A 21731-nucleotide genomic window follows, 5' to 3' on the forward strand; every position below is an offset into this window, starting at 1 on the left:
TCCCCCCACAGCCCTTTGTTTCCAAAAGGTATCCAGCCATCCTGGTCAAAAACAGTAACGTCTCAAGCCAGACAAAGCAAAGGGGTCCCAAATTGCAGAGCTGGAGAAAAGCCTTTGAAGAAAACCACTTCCTTACACCAGGGGTAAGACAAAACATGGCTGTTAAACTTGAACTTAAGAGGAATGAGTGAGTGCACTGTGGAAAGGGCTAGGGAAAGAAAGAAAGAAAGAAAGAAAGAAAGAAAGAAAGAAAGAAAGAAAGAAAGAAAGAAAGAAAGAAAGAAAAAGAGATGTAGTTAGATAGATAATAGATAGAGAGAGATAGATAGAGAGATAGAGAAAGAGAGATAGATAGATAGATAATCCATCATATACATAACATGGTACACATCAAAATACTCTTTTAGTATACACACATTAGACTTGCATATTTGTCATGAATCAGCTTTCTTTATGATAATAGTATAGTAGAATAAAAGGCTTTTGTAAATGAAGATCATTATTTTATTTTTAGTAAAGATGTATATTAAAGTGTTACCTTTTGTGTCTCCAGTACAGATGCCGGACTGGTACCAGTACAGCTCCAGGCACAGCAGCCAGTGTTTTGCAGGCTGTCTACAAGGAGAGACACATATTAGTGGGAATCTCTGCTCTGAGGCAGCGGGGAAGTGTCACACTGTTTAATTACCTCGTGTGTAGACACCATTTGTACAAAGCAGATTTTTCCCCCCTCCTTAATTAATGATATTCTTTACCGAATACCTCGCAGCACAATATTATGGAGAGCTCTGTTTGCACAAGGATATCATAAATGTCCCTGTATAGCATGCTATGACCTAGAGATACATTTTAATTAATGAGCCCGTCAAGGACATATGATTACAATTAGCTGACTCTTGCATATTGCCAAATATTGGATCAAATTCAAATGACAATAAAATATACACACCTCTAAAATAATCTCATGCACTATTACTTTGAAGGAATGTTATGAAATATGTTTATGTATGGATCAATGGCAAAAGCTATTACATGTATAATATACTGCTGCTGCTAATGATTATTATTATTATATTTTTTTATTATTATTTTCAAGCAATGTATTACAGCCACACACAAGATACACACGTGTGTACTACATTTATATGTGTGTTTGGTCAGTGTTTTTTCAGTAGGTCTGCAGTGCTGCCTCATTTTCTATTTTTATGTGTGTTTGCCGATAATATATTGCATGAGTTAATATAATAGAAGACTGGAAGTTTGCCCTCAGTTGTTTATTAGTATTATTGTTGTTATTATTAATAATAATAGCAATGAACATTAATCATCATCATTGCGACATGTATTATACTCAGTAACATTACTATGAAGCAGAATTGAGCCCAGTTCAATGTAATTATGTCTTCTGTAGGTCAACAAACCCTTTTGTTTCTTGAAATAATTTCCATTTCCCATAGACATGTGCAAACAAATGGAAATGTGTTAATTGTATACTTGTATCTAAAAGGTTTACCAGCTACTCGTTACATAACTAATGATTTCTCTGGAACAAATTACATAATTAAATATGGTAATCATTATCCGGGTAGATATGACAGTCATTTTCTTTCCGAATTAATGACTATTAAATTTATCAGGCATGGATGAGATGGATGTGACATTGTTATTATTCATGGCCTATGCTCTTAACCTAATATATATATATATATATATATATATATATATATATATATATACACACACACACCCATATAGATATATATATATATATATATTTATATATATATGCACACAAATTTAATGACAAATGGAATGTGAGGGTATGTATATGTCTGTATATATGTATATGTGTGTGTGTGTGTATGTGTGTATATATATATATATATATATATATATATACACATACAAACACATATATGTACATATACATGCAACAGTGTACACTTCGAACTTATGGTAATCCCATGACATATAGCAGGTTTTAGTACATGACCTCGGTGTACACGACTTCTGCCTAGACTCCAGTGCAATTGACAGAGCACATTTGGCTAGACAAGCACTTTCAACTTGACCTTGGCCTGTATCCCTGCTCAGCACTCATGCACAGTTGCCCTGAGTTCAGTGCTAGGTGTGGATACTGTGTATCTAGTATAGAATCTAAGTCCTCAGAGAGACTCTCAGTGTGCCCCATCTCCTCATGTTATTGCATACTGTTCACCAGGGGATGGAATCAATACCATGCTATTTTTTCTTGAAATAGATATATAAAGATAATGTAAAGCCGAATGGTACAGTCATTTAAGATTATCATTACATATAGTTGGTTTATTCTGTGCAAGGGTTTGAAACTAAATAAAGTATTACTTTTAATCAATTTGCACAATTTATTTCAGTGGAGCTTGATGCAGTTGGTGTAATGTACTCTTGCACACAAAGCTCTTATTTGCATTATTGTATATAATAGATATACAGCTAGATATATAGATAGATAACATAAGTATATGACAGGCAATATAAGAATATGATAGATTTATTGATAGATAGATAATTATAGGAGAGACAGTAAAAGTATATAATAGATAGATAGATAACATAAGTATATGACAGACAATATAAGTATACAATAGATAGTGTGTGTGTGTGTGTGTGTGTGTGTGTGTGTGTGTGTGTGTGTTTTCTCATGTGCCAATACTACTACTTACATTTATCTTTAAATTATCTACATTTTGTGTTGAAATATTGATATTGCTTTTTTCAGTTTCCGTTTACTTTTATCCATTTTGTACATATTACTGTTTATAAATACCTTCTTATATTGGATACATTTCTACTTCTGTACATATTACTGTTTATAAATAATATATTTTAGACATTTCTATGTCTGAAGACCCCTCTGGGTTTTATGCTTCCACTTCTCCTGTTTTCTGCCCCCGATACCGCCTATAGGTAATAAAAATGAATTCTTCCACGTTATATATATATATATATTATAACTGCCCTGAGATGATGGGGGTAGATGATTGATGAAGCTGTCACACTGTGTAATGCTGTGGTCCCTCTCTGTGTGTAGAATTCTAGATGCTGGTCTGTAGAGTAGATCATTTAGGAAAAATGCATTCTATTAAAAGGAATGAGGGGAATGGGCCCATGATAAACCGAGTGTTGACTTATATGAGGGAAAAGGAAGAAGAAGAAAAGAGGTAAAAAACTGAATTATCTGCCTTGGCTGCTGGGCTCTGGACTCTGGCAGCTGCTTTGCATATCACGTGACGCGCCGGGGCCAATGAGCGGGCGCGTCTGGCGAGGCTGAGGCTACACTCAGGGAGCTGCAATGTGCTGGGCTCAGTCTTTGGGGCTTTTAATGCGGAGCTGCCCGGGCTATGACAGCCTCCGTGCTGCTCCATCCCCGCTGGCCCGAGCCGCTCATGTTCCTCTACGACAACAGCTTGGATGACATTAATAAGAACATGGAAGGATTCGCAGGCAGCAACTTCGCAGCCAACCAGTGCAGGAACCTGATGGGGCACCCGGCGGCGGCATCTCTGGCCCCCAGCAGCGCCTACTCCTCCAGTGAGGTGCCAGCCTCGGGCATCGCGGAGCCTGGCAAGCAATGCAGCCCCTGCTCCGCGGTGCAGAGCTCCTCGGGGGCCAGCCTGCCCTACGGGTACTTTGGCAGCAGCTATTACCCGTGCAGAATGAGCCACCACAGCAGCATCAAGTCCTGCTCGCAGCCCTCCTCCTTTGGAGACAAGTACATGGAGACATCAGTCTCTGCTGGCGAGGACTTTCCTTCTAGGGCCAAGGAGTTTGCTTTTTACCAGGGATATGCCACAGCCCCTTACCAGCCAGTGCCAGGCTATCTGGACATGCCCGTGGTGTCCACCATTGGAGCACCTGGGGAACCAAGGCACGAGCCATTACTGTCAATGGATAGCTACCAACCCTGGGCAATTACTAATGGCTGGAATGGGCAGGTTTACTGTGCCAAGGATCAAAGCCAACCACCCCACCTATGGAAATCCACCTTACCGGGTAACACACCTGTAATTCCACTAAGTAACTGTATTCCCCTCTCATGTACAGTCAGCGCTATCTATCTATCTATCTATCTATCTATCTATCTATCTATCTATCTATCTATCTATCAATTAATTATCTATCTATCTCATATCTATCTATTATCTATCTATTAATTGTCTATCATCTATCTAATCTATATCTAATATATCTATCTACATATATCTATCATCTATCTCTATCTTCTCTATCTAATTATCTCTAATTTATCTATCTATCTATCCACCACTAATCTCCATATCTATCTCTAATGTATAATTATTATACAATATATATATATATATATATATATGTACATGTATAGCTCGATACACTCAAGAATATGTGTGTGAGTATATATATATATATATATATATATATATACACATAGACTCACACACAGGTACATGCACACACAGTGTGTGTGTGTCTTTGTGTGTATCTGAGTATATACCTCTGTATACATCTTTTGTGTCTCTATATGCAAGCTTAATGTGATTTATTGGTCTACATATATAGCATCAACTATTAATTTTGTGTGATATTATACACTGTGTGATCATGTTAACATTTAATTCTCCACCTTATAAGAAAAAATATGTCGTGATGTTTCAAGTTTTATATATATATATATATATATATATATATATATTTATATATATACTCAGATATGTGTGTGTAAGATATATACTTATATGAGTGTGTAATATTATATATATGTATACATATATATATTACAGTTATGTATAATATAACTGTATATTGCTTGCTGTATATTTTATATTTAAATACATACAAGATTACATGTATTCTGGGGGATATATATATATTTATGCGACTTGACCACTGCATTGATGCTTGGGTGCCCCATACCTCAGTGACATGTACTTTCCCTTTCAGACGTGGTTTCCCATCCTTCAGATGCCAACTCCTATAGACGAGGCAGGAAGAAACGAGTCCCTTACACTAAAGTGCAACTCAAGGAACTAGAAAGGGAGTATGCAACAAATAAATTCATTACCAAGGACAAAAGGCGCAGGATATCAGCCACCACCAACCTGTCAGAGAGGCAGGTCACTATTTGGTTTCAGAACAGGAGAGTGAAAGAGAAAAAAGTCATCAATAAACTGAAGACCACTAGCTAATGGGCGGATTATACTCAGCAGGTTCTTATCGCATCAAACTGATCTGCTCTTTTCCTGACAAGTCATCTGGAGACCTTTGAAAATGTTTAAAAAAAAAAAATATGGATAATTTCTGGGGGGAGGGAAAAAGTTAGAGAAAAAACAAAAGGATGTATTATTTGAAAAAATGGCAAGACTCTAAATCTTGTTGGAGGTCACAAGATCTTCTATCTACTGGTGGAATTGTTCTGAGCATCCTGATATGACTTGTGAATTGATCATAAAGAAAAGACTTGTAGCTTTTATCAAGAATCGATGTAATAATTGCGCTTTGAACCTTGACACCAGACTGCATGTTGAGTGACTGCTCAGGTAATTTGTATCTTTACTGTATGTTCACTCTATACATTCTCATATATAACCTGGAGGGTTATTGATGATGTTTTGAAAAAGAATGCACAGTTATCTGGATGGGGGGGTTGGATTTTACACTATACACAAGCCCATTTAATAAGTAGACGCCTTCCTAGGCCTGCCCTGACATTGTCCTTGTAGGAAGTGAGGTGCTTTAATCTCACCTCGTTTTACATGAATTTATTATTTGGTGTATTGGAATTAAAATGATCTGCAAAGGACAGAGCTCCATCTCCACATGGACGGATTATTGAAAATACCCGGTTGTGTATAATAAATACCAAAATGACAGAAGTATAAGACTGTGATATTTAATGGTTGAGACTTTAGAATGGTATTAGGAATATTTTTTTGTTTTGTTTTACTCTCTGTAATTTGGCTGCGGTAGATAAGGAGATCCAATCATTTCCAGCACTTTTAATCTCATCAGCAACTATTTGAAAACATTTGTTCTGTCTCTTCTCACTTCTTTAAATGCAATCGTGTAAATACAAAAAAAAAAAAAAATAATAATAATAATAATAATAAATTAGCGCACTGTGATTGTGAACTGTGCACCGGCCATGTTTATTTTTCCCTGAACCTCTAATGTATCATTAGCAATAGAAAAATATGGATCTATGTAAAAACTCCATCGTATTGTGTGAAAGGGTGATGTGAGATCCAATACGATTCAATTATTAGTTCTGTAGAGAATATCAGGTTTAGAAACCACATCAGAAGTTGTTGTGCATGATATTGTATTGGTCCTGATACTAAATAGTGAGCTCCATCTGAAAATAAATTGACCAGAAGGATCCTCTAATTATCCTTAGCCCAGGGCTGTATTTTCTGGGAAGCTGTGGCGATTGTTGAAACAACTGGATGGGAAGGCCTTAAACCTTGACCTTGAGGAAAAGAGACAATTTGTGACCTTGACTTCTGACAGCTCATGAATAGGCATCACTAGGATTAGTAGATCAATTGCGCCATCTGGTGTTCAAAAGCAGATCTGCAGCGCTGGTGATTAGCTGCTGTTAGGACTGGTGCTTGTTCATGTCTCAACGTGTAACCAACTCATTTTTACCAATTATAATGTGTTTTGAAGATTGTTTGGATGTTGTAGTTCATTTGCATTAGTTATATTCTGTGCAAAATTTGGGTTTACATAAATTGAAGGATATTCTCAGTGATAAGCAAAGTTAACTCTAGAAAACAATAATATTGTATTGAGCGTTTTAATCTTCGTCCTTTCAGGGTGTTTACTAAAGAAATAAATGTCCATATATATGTCATAAATATTTTTTCCCCTTAATTCAATTTAAATTCTTGCAGTTTTTAGTTTGTTCGTTTTTGTTTTGTTTGTTGTTGATGTTTTAATTGGGCCATAATATAAAAGTGAATATGTAATGGTGCTGATTACGTTTTTAATATATTGTCTATACTCATAAAACAGTTTACACATTTTAAGTTTAATTTTTTAAGATGATTTTGGTTATGCCGTTCTTGGCTTTAGTGTCTAAATTTCCATGTTTTTCCTTTTCAAATTACACAACAGTTTACATATCAATTCAAAAATATCTGAGTCTGAGTGAACTTCTTTATGAAATATATATATATATATATATATATATATATATATATATAAAAGCTGGTGACTAAATTCCCTTATTTAATGTTTATGCAAATGGATAGCATTGAAATATATGTTGCTGAACTATTCTATATTATTATTTATGTGGTTGAAATGATAAAAGAAGAAAAATCCAGGCAAATGTGTTATCTCATAAACATTTGTATCTAAAAGACCGTAAGTCTGGATGATAATTTGCTAATCATGTAAATTGGGGTGTAAAATATATTAACAAACTAACTATTAAATAATTTAATAGTCAACAAAATATCATCCATGTTTGTTATGGTGAAGTGGCTGCTTTTTTTTTTTTTTTTGCTTTATTACGTGTGTACAGCATATATGAAATGCTTATGCAATACAAAGCAGAAAATACAAAATGTATCTGGAGATAGAGAATACAAGTATATGCCAGATAGAAGGAAGATAGATAGATAATAGATACTATAAGTATATGCCAGATAGAATGATGATGTACATATAAAATTAATTATATAGATAGATAGACAGATAGATATAGAATAGATTCATAGATAATATAGCTATATGCGAGATAGAAGGATGATGTAGATAGAAAATTAGATAGATAAATTATAGAATAGATAAATAGATAATATAAGTATATGCAATATAGAAGGATGATGTAGACATAAACTTAGATAGATAGATAGATAGATAGATAGATAGATAGATAGATAGATAGATAGATAGATAGATAGATAGATAGATAGATAATAGATAGATAGTTGATAGATAATAGATAGATAGATAGATAGATAGATAGATAGATAGATAGATAGATAGTAGATAGACGGATAATATAAGTATATGTGAGATAGAAGGATGATGTAGACAAAATTAGATAGATAGATAGATAATAGATAGATAGATAGTTGATAGATAATAGATAGATAGATAGATAGATAATAGATAGATAGATAATAGATAGATAGATAGATAGATAGATAGATAGATAGATAATAGATAGATAGATAATAGATAGATAGATAGATAATAGATAGAAGTTATGACAGGTCATTCTTGTCACGTAGCAGGTCATCCCAGCTCTCCCGGTTGCACTAATGTGACAATCCTCTGTGTTAGCTTTTTATTCTTCAAATATATTTAACAACCAGGGAAATGTGTCACTCTATTCAGCACTTCGCAGGGGAAATTAATATTTCACCAGTGTATCCTGGGGTCAGCATTAAAAGATTACTACAGGTTCAAGTTTATTAGTTATAAAAGACCATGGTATTCACATAATTGCGGCCCAAACAACTGTTGACATTCTAGATATGCCAACGTGTTAATAAAACTTCCTTGCATATAATTCAGGAGCTTCACATGGCAGAGAGTCGGACTTTTATTTTCAAGAGGCCCAGGAAGAAATACATACAAAGTACCCATGTATTGATGTCATTCCGTCAGCGTCAGTAAGGGAGGCGCTGCTGAGCACAGCTCCACTGTCCCTGTCCTGGGTAATAAGGTGATTTAAAAGCACCCAGAATATTAATGCAAGTCATAAAACATTGTGTAATTAACGATGACAGGAGCAGGGCTTGCCCTTTACATCAGGTCGGTTGTGTTATTTACTGTAGTTGTAGACATGGATGCTTTTTCCCCTTTTTAAACCTTTTTATGTTTTTATTTAATATCTATGTTGTCCAATGAAATCTCCATTGATGTCTATGCCCTTTTATTTTTCTTATAGAACATGCGGCAATGTATGCGGGATTCTGTTCCTGTAATAACATATAATGTAGGATGGTGTTTATAGTGAGCAGTAATGGGGCTTTGTATGGCAGAAAGCACTAGAGCTACTGCTAGGAGGGGGCAGCAAACAGCCATTGTTGTGCTCACAGAGGGGACAGAAGGACCGTGCCTGGCTGTAGTAGGGCAATGCCGAGATTCGGCAGCCTAATATAACGTTCTGACAACAATATATATATGTTACAAAAAAGGGCTGCACTCTAACAAAGAAAGAAGAAAATATATCCTTTATTCACCCATGTGGTAACAATGCGTGAATCACCACATGGGTGAATACAGGATAATTCTTCTTATTTCTTTTCTAGAGTGCTGCCCTTTTTTGTATTTTGCATTTTGCAATTGCCTATTCCCTTTGAGCTTGCACCTATCCTCTGTAAGGCTTTGCTATAGTATTAATGCCAGTGCTGCCATTTTTCTTGTGTGTATATATATATATATATATATATATATATATATATATATATTGTAGGGATCACAGCACTCCAGGGATGTGAAAAAAAAATTGTAGTTTCATTCCTCTATATCCATAAATACGCAACATTTCAGCTCCACCTTGAGCTTTTTTTTAAGCGATGGGAGCAGAAACATTGCGTTTTTATGTATACAGAGGGGGAAAAACAATTTTTTTTCACATCCCTGGAGTGCTGTGATCCCTTCTACGTGCTATTTGGTACTATTTGATCAAGGTCTGGATTGAATGCACCATACTAGTGCTGCTGTCTCCTTTTTTTGTATATATATATATATTTATGTACATAATTTTAATTTACGTTGCTCAATCAACATGTGTGTGTGTGTATATATATATATATATATTTATATAAAATAAAATTTAAATGTGAAATATTATATATATATATATATATATATATATATATATATATATATGAAGAAACACCGCAGGTGAAGAAATAAGTGGGTGGGTAAATAAAGGACTTCACTTATTTCTTCACCTATGGAAGTGCTGCGGTGTTTCTTTTATATATTTTGACGGTTGGTCACGTCTGGATTGCAGGCCCTCTGGACCTTGAATACTGTTGGTGCTGCCTTGGATTTTCCTATAATATATATATATATATATATATATATATATATATTATATTTCACAATTCAATGGTATATTCTATTACTATTCCGTAGCTGTCCTACTCCTTTTCCTTCACATGTTTTCACCTATTAATTCCATCTCGCAATAAGGATCATCACCATAATAGACATCAAATATATTTTATTGCCACATTTTTATTTCACTTCATGAAGAAAACAATGGCTACAAAGTATTCTCTTTATAAGAAGAATCTTCCATATGGGACTTTCAGAGCAGTGATACACATGTGAGGTGCCGATAACAATATCTAATATACAGGAAATTAGCAATGTGTGCCGGCTTCATGTGTCCCAGCTTCTCTGCTCCTGGTTCTGCATTATTCCTGCTGGAAGCTGTGTGCACATTCTGCTGCATGTAGTCCCCATTTCCGAGCCTTACCCTACAGCAGTGTGTGCAGTGATATTGACTTCTTTCAGTCTAAAATCATCTTCAAATCTATATTTCATAGGAGGTAAAATAAACACACATGATGGAGGTCAAGGTCAAGGCATTACCTTTACTTGTGATTATATTAGGATACATGATTAGCAGAATAACTCTCAGCAGAGTATGGACGCCTGGATGTGTAGTTACCTTGGGTCCAATGCCTAGAATAACAAAGCTGTGGGGTCCTCATCCACCACATGGCCATCCTCACAATTATACTTTGCAGTCCAGTTTTTTAGTAGGAAATAAATTAGAAAATTCCAAATTTCGCTTCCATAGGTTGTGCTGTTTTACAGGCTAGCCTTACTCTTGCTATAGGCACTTTTGTGGAAAGCAGACTAGTCAGAGCCTGCCAGACGGTCTAGACTGCCTGCTCTCACAGCCCGAAATTGCCTGCAATAATCATAGACCTGCACCTGTAAAGGGCCACTAAAAAGAGTCTACAGCTGTATAATGACTGCACCCGAAACTCTGCACATCCGCCTGACCAGTGACCACAATGAGGGCTGCTAGAGGAAATAATCCGAAAGTATTAAGAATGTCTTTAAAATACTTGTGCTATATATTGTCTATCTATCTATCTATCTATCTATCTATCTATCTATCTATTTATCTATCATGTGTGTATGTACAAATGTATATATTTCCTATCTATTTTTTTTATCTATTTATATCTATGTATATGTAAATACATTAATATGTGTGAAAATGTATATATTTTCTATATATTTAATCTATTTATTTATCTAAAAATCTATCTATATCTATCAACTATCATGTGTGCATGTATATGTAGATACATTAGCATGTGTGAAAATTTATATATTATCTATCTATCTATCATCTATTTGTCAGCTATGGTGTGTCTATGTATGTGTAAATGTATTAATTTGGGGAAAATGTATCTATTCCTGATCTATTATTTATCTGTGTCTGTCTATGCTGTGTTGTATGTGTAAATATACTAATATATGTAAAATGTATCTATCTTCATACTATTTATCTATCTTCATACTATTTATCTATCTTTATACTATCTATCTATCATATATCGTTATTCTAAAGATATTTGTTATTCACGTTTATATTTTTTCTTGATATTCCTTTTTTCACGATTACGTTAGATTTTCAAAACATGTATTATTAGTATTACTATTGTTTCTAATCTTACTACTATGTAGAACCAATTATTTGAGATTTGCCTTTTGTGTTTTATTCTGCTGAGAGGGGTTAGTTTGTGTACATATGCTGTGTCTACATGTTCGGGATGATTACATGAAATGCATACTAGACTGGTTTAGGGGGTAGGTTTTGGTAAACAGAATGTAATGTGCCGAAGTATGTGCGGATAGACCAGTCTTCGGTGTGTGATGAAATCGGATTTTTACTAGTGAATCTAAACAACAAAGAAAAAAAAAAAAAAAAAGAAAAAAAAAACCACATTGGTCCCAGCAAGTAACATGACAGGCTGCAGAGTCCGCCATCACGATCCCTGTGCAGGAGAGGTATGTTGTATCTGTGCACATCTGGAGAAGCAGCTTACTGGTCGGAGGGACAGCCGAGCTTCAAGGCCAGACTAGCCATTATTTAGTGTCCTGGGCTGTGGCTAAGGTCAAATACACCAGAGCAAAAATATTCTAAGGCATCTGCAAGTGTCTGCCTAATGCATCCTGTAAGACCTGGAGGTGAATAGGAGTATATACATGTATGGGATCTTATTAAAGGGATTCTTTCTGTATCTGAATTCTGCAAAAATATCATCAATGTGCACAAAGACAGACACACAGGATAGATAGATAGATAGATAGATAGATAGATAGATAGATAGATAGATAGATAGATAGATAGATATCAGATCGATAGATAAATTGAATAGTAGAAATAGAGATAAATAGAGATAGATGGATAGATGATAGATAGATAGATAGATAGATAGATAGATAGATAGATAGATAGATAGATAGATAGATATGAGATCGATAGATACATCCAATAGTAGAAATAGATAGATAGTACATAGATCATAGAGAAAACACATGCATCATATTTGCTCCTCAGATATATATACACACACACACATATATATACACACACATACACATACACATATATATACACACACATATACATACACACACACACACACACACATACACATATATATACACACACATACACATATATATACACACACACATGCACACTATTCTATGCAGATGGAATGGATGGTTACCAGCATACAAACCTGCAGTGTGACCAGTGACTGCATGTAACATGTGGAGGAGGTCATGGGCTGCATGTAGGTGGCGTCTCCTGTGAGCCCCAGGCCAGGCCATGTCTGCTGTGACACAGGCTGAAGGTGACTGCCGAATGTGCCATAAAACCGCAGGTCAGTCTAGAGCTCTGCTCACTTCTCCTTGACGCGCCGGCTTCAATTATAGTCTTTAAAAGCCTCAATACAAGTGTAAGAATTTGTTTTCCTTCTCAGAGGCGGGGCAGGGGCTGGCTATGGGGGCGCCTTTGTTTCCCAGTCAAAGGAGACCTATCCATCCATCCATCCATTCATGTAGCCATCTGTATAATATGGTATATATATATATATATATATATATATATATATAGTACATAGTATATATATAGCATTTTTGTATATATATATATATAGAGAGAGAGAATACAGTATATATATATATATATAGAGAGAGAGAATACAGTATATATATATATATAGAGAGAGAGAGAATACAGTATATATATAGAGAGAGAGAGAATACAGTATATATATATATATATATATATATATATATATCCATTGTGCAGGGCAGCCAGGGCTCTGTATGGCGCTGAGGCTTCTTTATGCTCTGGTGTAATGTGTAAAACCATCAGATGTGACTCTAGGAAGGAAACAGTCAGCTTCACTTTGGTTTTGCAGCAGGGTGGGGGAGGGGGCATCGTGCTTTCTGCACCCCCCCCCCCCCCCCCCCCCAGTTCACATGACAGCACCCTGCCTTACTTTCTATGCCTCCTTCACTAGGGTGCCCCCTGTCTTATGCCTTTCTCTGTCTGACATCTCCTGTAAATTCCGCACTGCCCGCCAGAGCGCCCCCCGCAGGGCTCTGGAGGAACCGGAGCAAGTGACGATCTGTTGCTTCCCTTGAGATGGCTACAAAGAGCGGGGCCCCGGGCTGCGGGCCCGTCACGTGACCAGCACCTCCCTGCGCGAGGATGGGGATAGATCTCCACGTCAGCTTACGTCTTCCAATTTCTACTTCGCGGATCTGCTTCAAAGAGGCAGCTGCCTGAGAGAATGATGTTAAGCTCGGCTAATGCGGACAGCCCGAGGTAGCCAGGGATGGATTTTGATGAGCGTGTCCCCTGCTCCTCTAACATGTATTTGCCAAGTTGCACTTACTACGTCTCGGGTCCTGATTTCTCCAGCCTTCCTTCCTTCTTACCCCAGACCCCATCTTCTCGCCCCATGCCCTACTCCTACTCCTCCAACCTAGCCCAGGTGCAGCCCGTCAGAGAGGTCACCTTCAGGGAGTATGCCATTGACACCTCCAGCAAGTGGCACCCCAGGAGCAACCTGCCCCACTGCTACCCAGCAGATGAGCTGGTGCACAGGGACTGCACGGGCACCGCCGCCATGGGCAACGGCTCCAACGTCTACCACCCCAATGCCAACGTGCCCTCCAATTTCTATGGCTCGGTGGGCAGGAACGGGGTGCTGCCACAAGCCTTTGATCAGTTCTTTGACACGGCCTATGGCAGCCCCGAGAACAGCAGCCAGCAGCCGTCGGATTACTCTGTGGACAAGCACTGCGACAAAGTGGCGGCGGCAGCCTCTGCGACAACTTCAAGTTCGGAGCCCTGCAGGGAGGCAGAGGAGAAGGAGAGGAGGACGGAGAGCAGCAGCAGCAGTCACAGCAGCTCCCACTCATCTTCCGGCAACAATGAGGACAAAGCCAGTGTGTCCAGTACGTATGAAGGCTGCGCCTGAAATGTCGCACCGCCCGCATCTAGGCGCAGCGCTGTTAAACTTTTATATGCTGTTTTATAAGCGTATAAGCTTTATGGAGGCCTTTAGATTTCCCTCAACAAAACTTTCTTATAAAAGGAGAGATCACGTGTGTAGCACTGAAATTGGCCGTGAAATAGCAGCGACCAATAGATGCCTGAAGACAATCCGTCCCCCCTTTTCTTTCCCCTTTTAAAACTCTGGGGTCGGTTTGTAGAGAATACAGTCAGTAAAGAATGTGCTCCAATAAAAGGACAGAGTAGAGCCCTGCATGCTCTCATACCATGGCCTGCCACAATGGGAGGGGGTGCCATGGGTGGTGGGCATCCAGGATGCCAAGTCTGAGCCCGGCTACAGCAGTGATTGCATGGAGCAGGGCATGGAGTGTGGGTAGTGGGGGCATAGGCAGCACCTTACTGCATAGGTGGCACAGGGACGGGTCTCACACTACTTCTAATGCTGCCTATTCTTCTGCAAGTCAGATTAGTAATGTAAATGTGTCAGTATCCTCAGTGTGTCCTATGGTTACTAGCATTCTGACTTTCAAATCTATCTATCTATCTATCTATCTATCTATCTATCTATCTATCTATCAATTCTCTATCTATCTAATCTATATATGTAATCTATCTATCAATATCTATTATATATCCATCCATTTATACATCATCTATCTATTTGTCTGATATATATATATATATACCCCCAATGTATACAGTTAAAAACATATCGCTCTCTATCCATTTATAAATTATCTATCGATCTGTATGTCTGTCATATATCTATCTATACAACCAAAATAATTCAGTTAAAAACACATATCTATCTATCTATCTATCTATTTATCCATTTATAAATTATCTATAGGTCATCTGTCTGTATAACTATACATACACCCAACATGTACACTTAAGTCATATCGCTAAATATATACAATATACAAAAATATCTATGTATCTATGTAGCTATCCATTTATACATTATCTATCTATTTATCTATCTATTTATCTATCTATCTATCTTTATACACCCAATGTGCGTAGTGTGTAAAATAAAATAAATTGGCACAACTAAAATAACTAGCAATTTGATTTGGAAATGTACTAATCTATTTTATTTCCATCTATATCTGTCTGTCTATCTATCTATCTATCTATCTATCTATCTATCTATCTATCTATATATCCATCTATCTCTATCATCTATCTTTATGCACCCAATTAAAATAAAACAAATCTCCAGCAAAAGCTAGCAATCTGATTTTGAAATGTATCAATCTACTTTCTATCTTTCCATCTATAATCTATCTATCTAACTATATATCTATCTATCTTTCTATCTATATAGCTTCCTATTATCTATCAGTTATCTATCTATCCATCTATCTATTATCTATTTATCTATCTATAACCTATCTATCTATTATCTATCTATCTATCTATTAATTATCTATCTATCTATTATCTATCTATCTATTATCTATCTATCTATCTATTAATTATCTATCTATCTATTATCTATCTATCTATTATCTATCTATCTATCTATCTATCAATTATTTATCTATCTATTATCTATCTATCTATCTATCTATCCTATCTCCCTCTCACTATTATCACTGGTTATATATAATATACACAGGTCGCAGTATATTGCATTTTAACCACTTATGTCCTGGATTGCAGTGTTCTCAGGTAGTCTGGTTCTCTGTAACATTCTCACATGTATCTTTGCTCCACAGGTGGACAACGTACCCGTAAAAAGAGGTGCCCTTACACCAAATATCAAATTAGGGAACTGGAAAGGGAATTTTTCTTCAGTGTCTATATAAACAAAGAGAAAAGGCTACAACTTTCCCGAATGCTGAATTTAACTGACCGCCAAGTCAAGATCTGGTTTCAGAACCGGAGGATGAAAGAGAAAAAGATTAACAGGGACCGACTGCAGTACTACTCTGCTAACCCCCTCCTATGAGAGTACCACCGTTTCCCGCATTTATGGAGGATAGTATGAGGATTCTTGTCAGAACAATAGGAAGTACAAGTCTTCCCTATGGAGTGTAGCTGCCACTTGTATCCGAGGAGGATAAGGGTAGTAGTACTGTCTCCATTTCCTGTCCTTGGCTATGGCAGGCACCAATAAATGACGCAAGCATTTGCCTGTGTTCAAGACAAGTATCATTTGGTACGGATTTAAAGGACCAATTTGATTTAACAGTTTGGTTATTATGTCCAAACACCTTTGGATGATCTGCAAAAGTCTTCGATTTGGCATTATCTTCATATACAATAAGCGGCCATACTGAAGCAGATGCTTTCAAATTAGAAGTTAAAAAGAAAATGAGAAATGATAATAGGGGGAAATAGTCACTTGAACTTCTGTACTTTAATTGAAGCGACCTGCTGCGTCTCCCCTGTACTTACCCCAATCGATCAGTTCACCTATGTGGTCTATGAGACATGCACTTTGTTTGCTAATATCAATCCCTGTCTGTGACTACCCTGTGGAAAGCCACAGATCAGACAGCTCTTATCTAGAATAATAAACCTGTTTCCATGATGATATCACCACAGAGAGGAAAGAACCAATCGTCAGCAATAGCCTCTCATCTCCTTCATACCAAATACAGGCAGATGAATGATTGTCCTCTGAAGGGATGTGACCAGGCTAGAGTTTATGTCAGATAAAATCCTCAAATTTAAATATATAAATATATATAAGACCTTGAAAGAACCAAAGTTATTAAAAGTGATTATATTTGAAATGATATATGAGTTTACTGGGGACATGATAATCTATTTGTACTCTCTCAGTTTGAATGTAAGTTTCCTATGTTTTACTACAAATGTAAATAAATGTCATTTAGTATTGGGTTCAGACGCCTTTTTACACAGCTAATGTGGTGGTGATTTTTAACATTTTGCTACAGATGACTTGTTTGATGTTGGTTTTGTCACTTCTGCCACATTGATGAACTTTTCTTGGGGGGGGGGGGGGGGGATCTTTGGCACAGATCACCTGGCAATCGGTCACTATTTCACTGTTTATTCACAAATGGATATTTTATATGTACATAGGGTTTGTTTGATGCAGATTTTAGTGGGTTGCATGTCTACAAGCAAGAGAGCGCACAAGTCAAATAAACGTGGTTGCAATGGCTCTATCTGTATTGGATTTTTTTTTCCATAGTTTTTAATTTGCACATGCAATGTCTGATGGATAGGCTGCAGATTGAATGCCATATTAGAGTCTTTTGCTCCTCATTAGATTTCGCTGCTGATTGTGCAGCCTCAGCTAGAAGAAGGTCACTGATTGAGAACTATTGATTGCTAGATGGATCCCTTGTCTTGTGCATGGTGATTGTGGTGACATAATCCATTACAGAGGTCTTGTTTGGGTAATGCAAGTTTTTTTTTTTTTTTTTACCATATTTCATGCATCACCTGAGTGACTTGGACTTCAACTGGACTGTATCTTACTAGCAATTATGGATCTATCTGATGGATAACAAAGAAGGATCTTCATTTTGAATATCAGATGTATAATTTTCTCCCAATTCTTTATTTTCTAATAGCTTTCTGGCTTTGAACTTCTGTGGAGCTATTGTTGGGCATCACACATAACCTTGAGAGGAATGTCTAGCATTCAGTGGTCTCCCTATTGTGTACAGGATTCTTTAGAGTTTATATTCTACAGCAGGAGAAATATCAAACATTGCCCCGGCTGACGCAGATCTCTGTATAGGATTTTAGTGGTATTTTTATTTTATTTTTTGTTTCTGGCAAATACAAGTAGGGCCAAAAACATCAACATTACAGAGAAATAAGGAGTGTGAGTGAATAGGCAGAAATGAGATAGAGAGAAGAATGTCAATGAGGCTTTTACAGGATATTTCCTTTTTTGGGTTAAATATTAACTAGCTTCTCTTACAAATGCTCCAGACCTTAGAGGCCTGCAGTTTGTCCGCCTGAGTCTTTGGTCAGACCCAATAAAAGCACATGCACTGTGTTGCTAAGGTAATTTGGTAATAAAACGTGTCTGCTATTTGGGATTTGCATATTTGGAATGCGAGGCTATAAAGTAAAGACAGGATAAGCAGCCATTTCTCAGAAAGTAGCAACATCAGGACTATCCAACAGTTGCTTCAATGGACATTGTACATCTCTTTATTATAAAACAGCTGCACCTGCAGAGCATCTGAGTGGCCACCAGATGGCGCTGCGCCGATCAATGTCAAAGCCGCTGTGCTGGGGGAAGCCAATACTACAGTACTGGCCTTTTGTTCTTTGCTTATCAAGCGAGGAGACACTTCAGATATTTTTGTCTTTAGGAGGAAAATCTGCCAGTCACTAGCTGATTAAATAGCTGCTTGTTTGGGAAGTGCAGACAAAATTCAGAAAAATCACAAACAGTATTGTGATGGATGAGGGAGATAAGGTGAATGGGGCTGAACACTGTATTCACGGTAAGGTTAATATAGGGGCATGTGTGTGTTTATCCTTATCTATATCACTATCTATTATCTCTCTATCATCTATCTATCTATCTATCTATCTATCTATCTATCTATCTATCTATTATTTATCTATCTATCTTTCTTTAGATGTCAGAGAACCATAATCACACCTCTTGCTGAATTTGGGATTCAAACTTGGATTAGAATTCTAATTTAGATTTGAATTTGGGATTCGACATATATACATATTCCAGGTTCTGCAATGAGTATAAAATAAGAAAAATAGCAGATGTAGGAATAAAATGCTGGCCTTTACTACAATGTCCAGAATAGATAAATAGTTTTAATATGTAGTTATATAAGCAAGTGCTGTAGATCACTAGGTATCCACATACAACCCAAAAAGTTAACGTGTTTTTTTTTTACAGCCCCCAAGGAACTGTACATTCAATGATCCCACCATAATAAAAGAAAGGGGGAAAAAAAATCGAATTTGTATACAGATTATTGCTTTTGGGAATTTTCATCTGCCCCAGGCAGTAAATAGTTAATGAATGTAGCACACCCAGATTAGTAGACATTTTTACATTCTCAAAAAATTTCCTGTAGTGTTAAAATAATCTAATGTGTTATGAACCCTTGCATCATTCATGCCATGCACTGTTATGACAATGTTTAGTGATAACATTCTGGACTGCAGTAAATTCATTCAGATAGTTTAGGATTACCTACTTCTTTAAAACTGATCCAATGGAACGTCTAAATATTGTAACAGAGCCAACAACTACATGACCAGAAGAATGGTCTGACCCTGTATAAAATATTAAACACAAATGCAAGAGAATAATTAGTAGCCAGGAAAATGTGTGTTGGTAACATTTTAACTGCCCTCCAAGGCGACATTGTATTAAGTTGCTGTGCATTTGACAAGAAACATCCATAAACTTTATAAGTTACCACTTAAAATTGATACATACAAGTATTTGGTGTATATAGTGTTTATGTTAACTACAGTCTCCAAGATGCATGGCATATGCGGAGGGGCCATTTTCTCAATATCATAGTCCCCATAAAACCCAAAATTAGTGTAGTCTAGTGTCTGAATTCAAAATGTTAACTGTTGTCTAGACTGAACTTATAGTTTCTGATCATTTTATTTTATATTACAAGTCTGAAATTCAAGCTGCTTCTGCTAAAATAAAAATGTATATTTCCATTGATTAGCACTGCCAATTATGAGTAATTCAACAATATAAACGTATATTTAATCCTTCAGAAATATCATATGCATACTGGATTTCATGTTTACCATAATATTGTTATTATTTGTGTATCTTCTACTTATCTGTGGATAGATAGATAGATAGATAGATAGATAGATAGATAGATAGATAGATAGATAGATAGATAGATAGATAGATAGATATGAGATAGATAGATAGTCAACAGATAGATAGATATGATATATATATATGTAGATTAATAGATATACAGACAGATATATAAATATCTAAATAGAAAGTTAGAAAGAAAGAAAGAAAGAAAGAAAGAAAAGAAAGAAAGAAAGAAAGAAAGAAAGAAAGAAAGAAAAGAAAAAAAGAAATAAAGAAAGATAGACATATGTCAGCCTATTCAGTTCCCCTCCTGCCAGAAACAGAAAAGTCTGGATGGAAACAGAGCCAGAGCTGATCCTATAGTTTTCTACAATCATGCAGTTGTGATGCTGAATGTGAAATAGCGCCAGAGAGAGGGAAAAAAACGCACATCTATCAGTTGTGTCCGGCTACAGCATAAAACTGGCCAGGCACAACTGCTATATGTGATGGTAGCCCTTATGCATGTATATATGTAGGTTAATAGATAGATAGATAGATAGATAATTACATATGTGCATGCTGGATTACAAGTTTGAAATATTATTGTTTTATACATCTGTTCATTCATTTAGGTAGATGCATGATGATAGATAGATAAATAGATAGATAATAGAAAGATAGATAGATAGAAAGATAGATAGATAGACAGACAGACAGACATAACGCTGGACTCATTACAATGGGCTTGATCTAATGCTTGGACTGTTCAGTATGATACAAATTAACCATAGAAAGACAGGCAGAAAAATAGATAGATACATAGATACATAGATACATAGATACATAGATAGATAGACAACCAGATATATAGATATCCTCTCTGATGTGGTTATTTTGCAGCAATAAAGACATTGCTTTTCTGTAGTGGGATTGCGGTGTAGTATATATTTTTTTTGTAGGAGGCATTTGTCACCGAACTTGGCACCAGAGAGCCCTACATCTGATTCTAAGCACCACCCTGGATCCTGTCCAGAGGAAAATGAAAGTATTTGGCAACCGCATGCATTCTTGACAGTTTACAGTTGTCAAAAAATAAAATCAGAACAAAGACAATTTACAGTCCAGGAAACCTGTCCTATATTTTGTCACATGGGTAATAATATATATATATATATATATATATATATATATATATATATATATATATATATATATATATATCATAAGGCCCGTGCATACACAGATCTAGTGTGCACATGTACTATGTGCATATTTCAATGCAGTTTTATTCCTTTAAATGTAAACACATTATATAATTTCATGATGCATTAAATATTGTGGTGCATTGCTGATTGTATGTATGTAGTGTTTATGCTTCTTTTTTTTTTTTAGGACACATTTTACAATCTAGAAATAATAATCTATTTT

The 21731-nt window shown here is 36.3% G+C and overlaps 2 protein-coding genes across 2 annotated transcripts; both read left to right on the top strand.

The window, feature by feature from the left end:
- The first annotated feature begins 3380 nt into the window (after positions 1 to 3380).
- On the top strand, positions 3381 to 5201 carry HOXA13 (homeobox A13). Its single transcript, XM_040432740.1, has 2 exons — positions 3381 to 4032; positions 4957 to 5201. Exons 1-2 carry the CDS (start codon positions 3381 to 3383, stop codon positions 5199 to 5201), a joined length of 897 nt encoding a protein of 298 aa, XP_040288674.1.
- Positions 5202 to 13792: 8591 nt separating this feature from the next.
- HOXA11 (homeobox A11) lies at positions 13793 to 17498 on the top strand. Its single transcript, XM_040432393.1, has 2 exons — positions 13793 to 14490; positions 16273 to 17498. Exons 1-2 carry the CDS (start codon positions 13866 to 13868, stop codon positions 16503 to 16505), a joined length of 858 nt encoding a protein of 285 aa, XP_040288327.1. The 5' UTR covers positions 13793 to 13865; the 3' UTR covers positions 16506 to 17498.
- Positions 17499 to 21731: the final 4233 nt, after the last annotated feature.

This window comes from Bufo bufo, chromosome 5 (assembly GCF_905171765.1).
Source record: "Bufo bufo chromosome 5, aBufBuf1.1, whole genome shotgun sequence".
In the NCBI taxonomy this organism is placed as follows: Eukaryota; Metazoa; Chordata; class Amphibia; order Anura; family Bufonidae; genus Bufo; species Bufo bufo.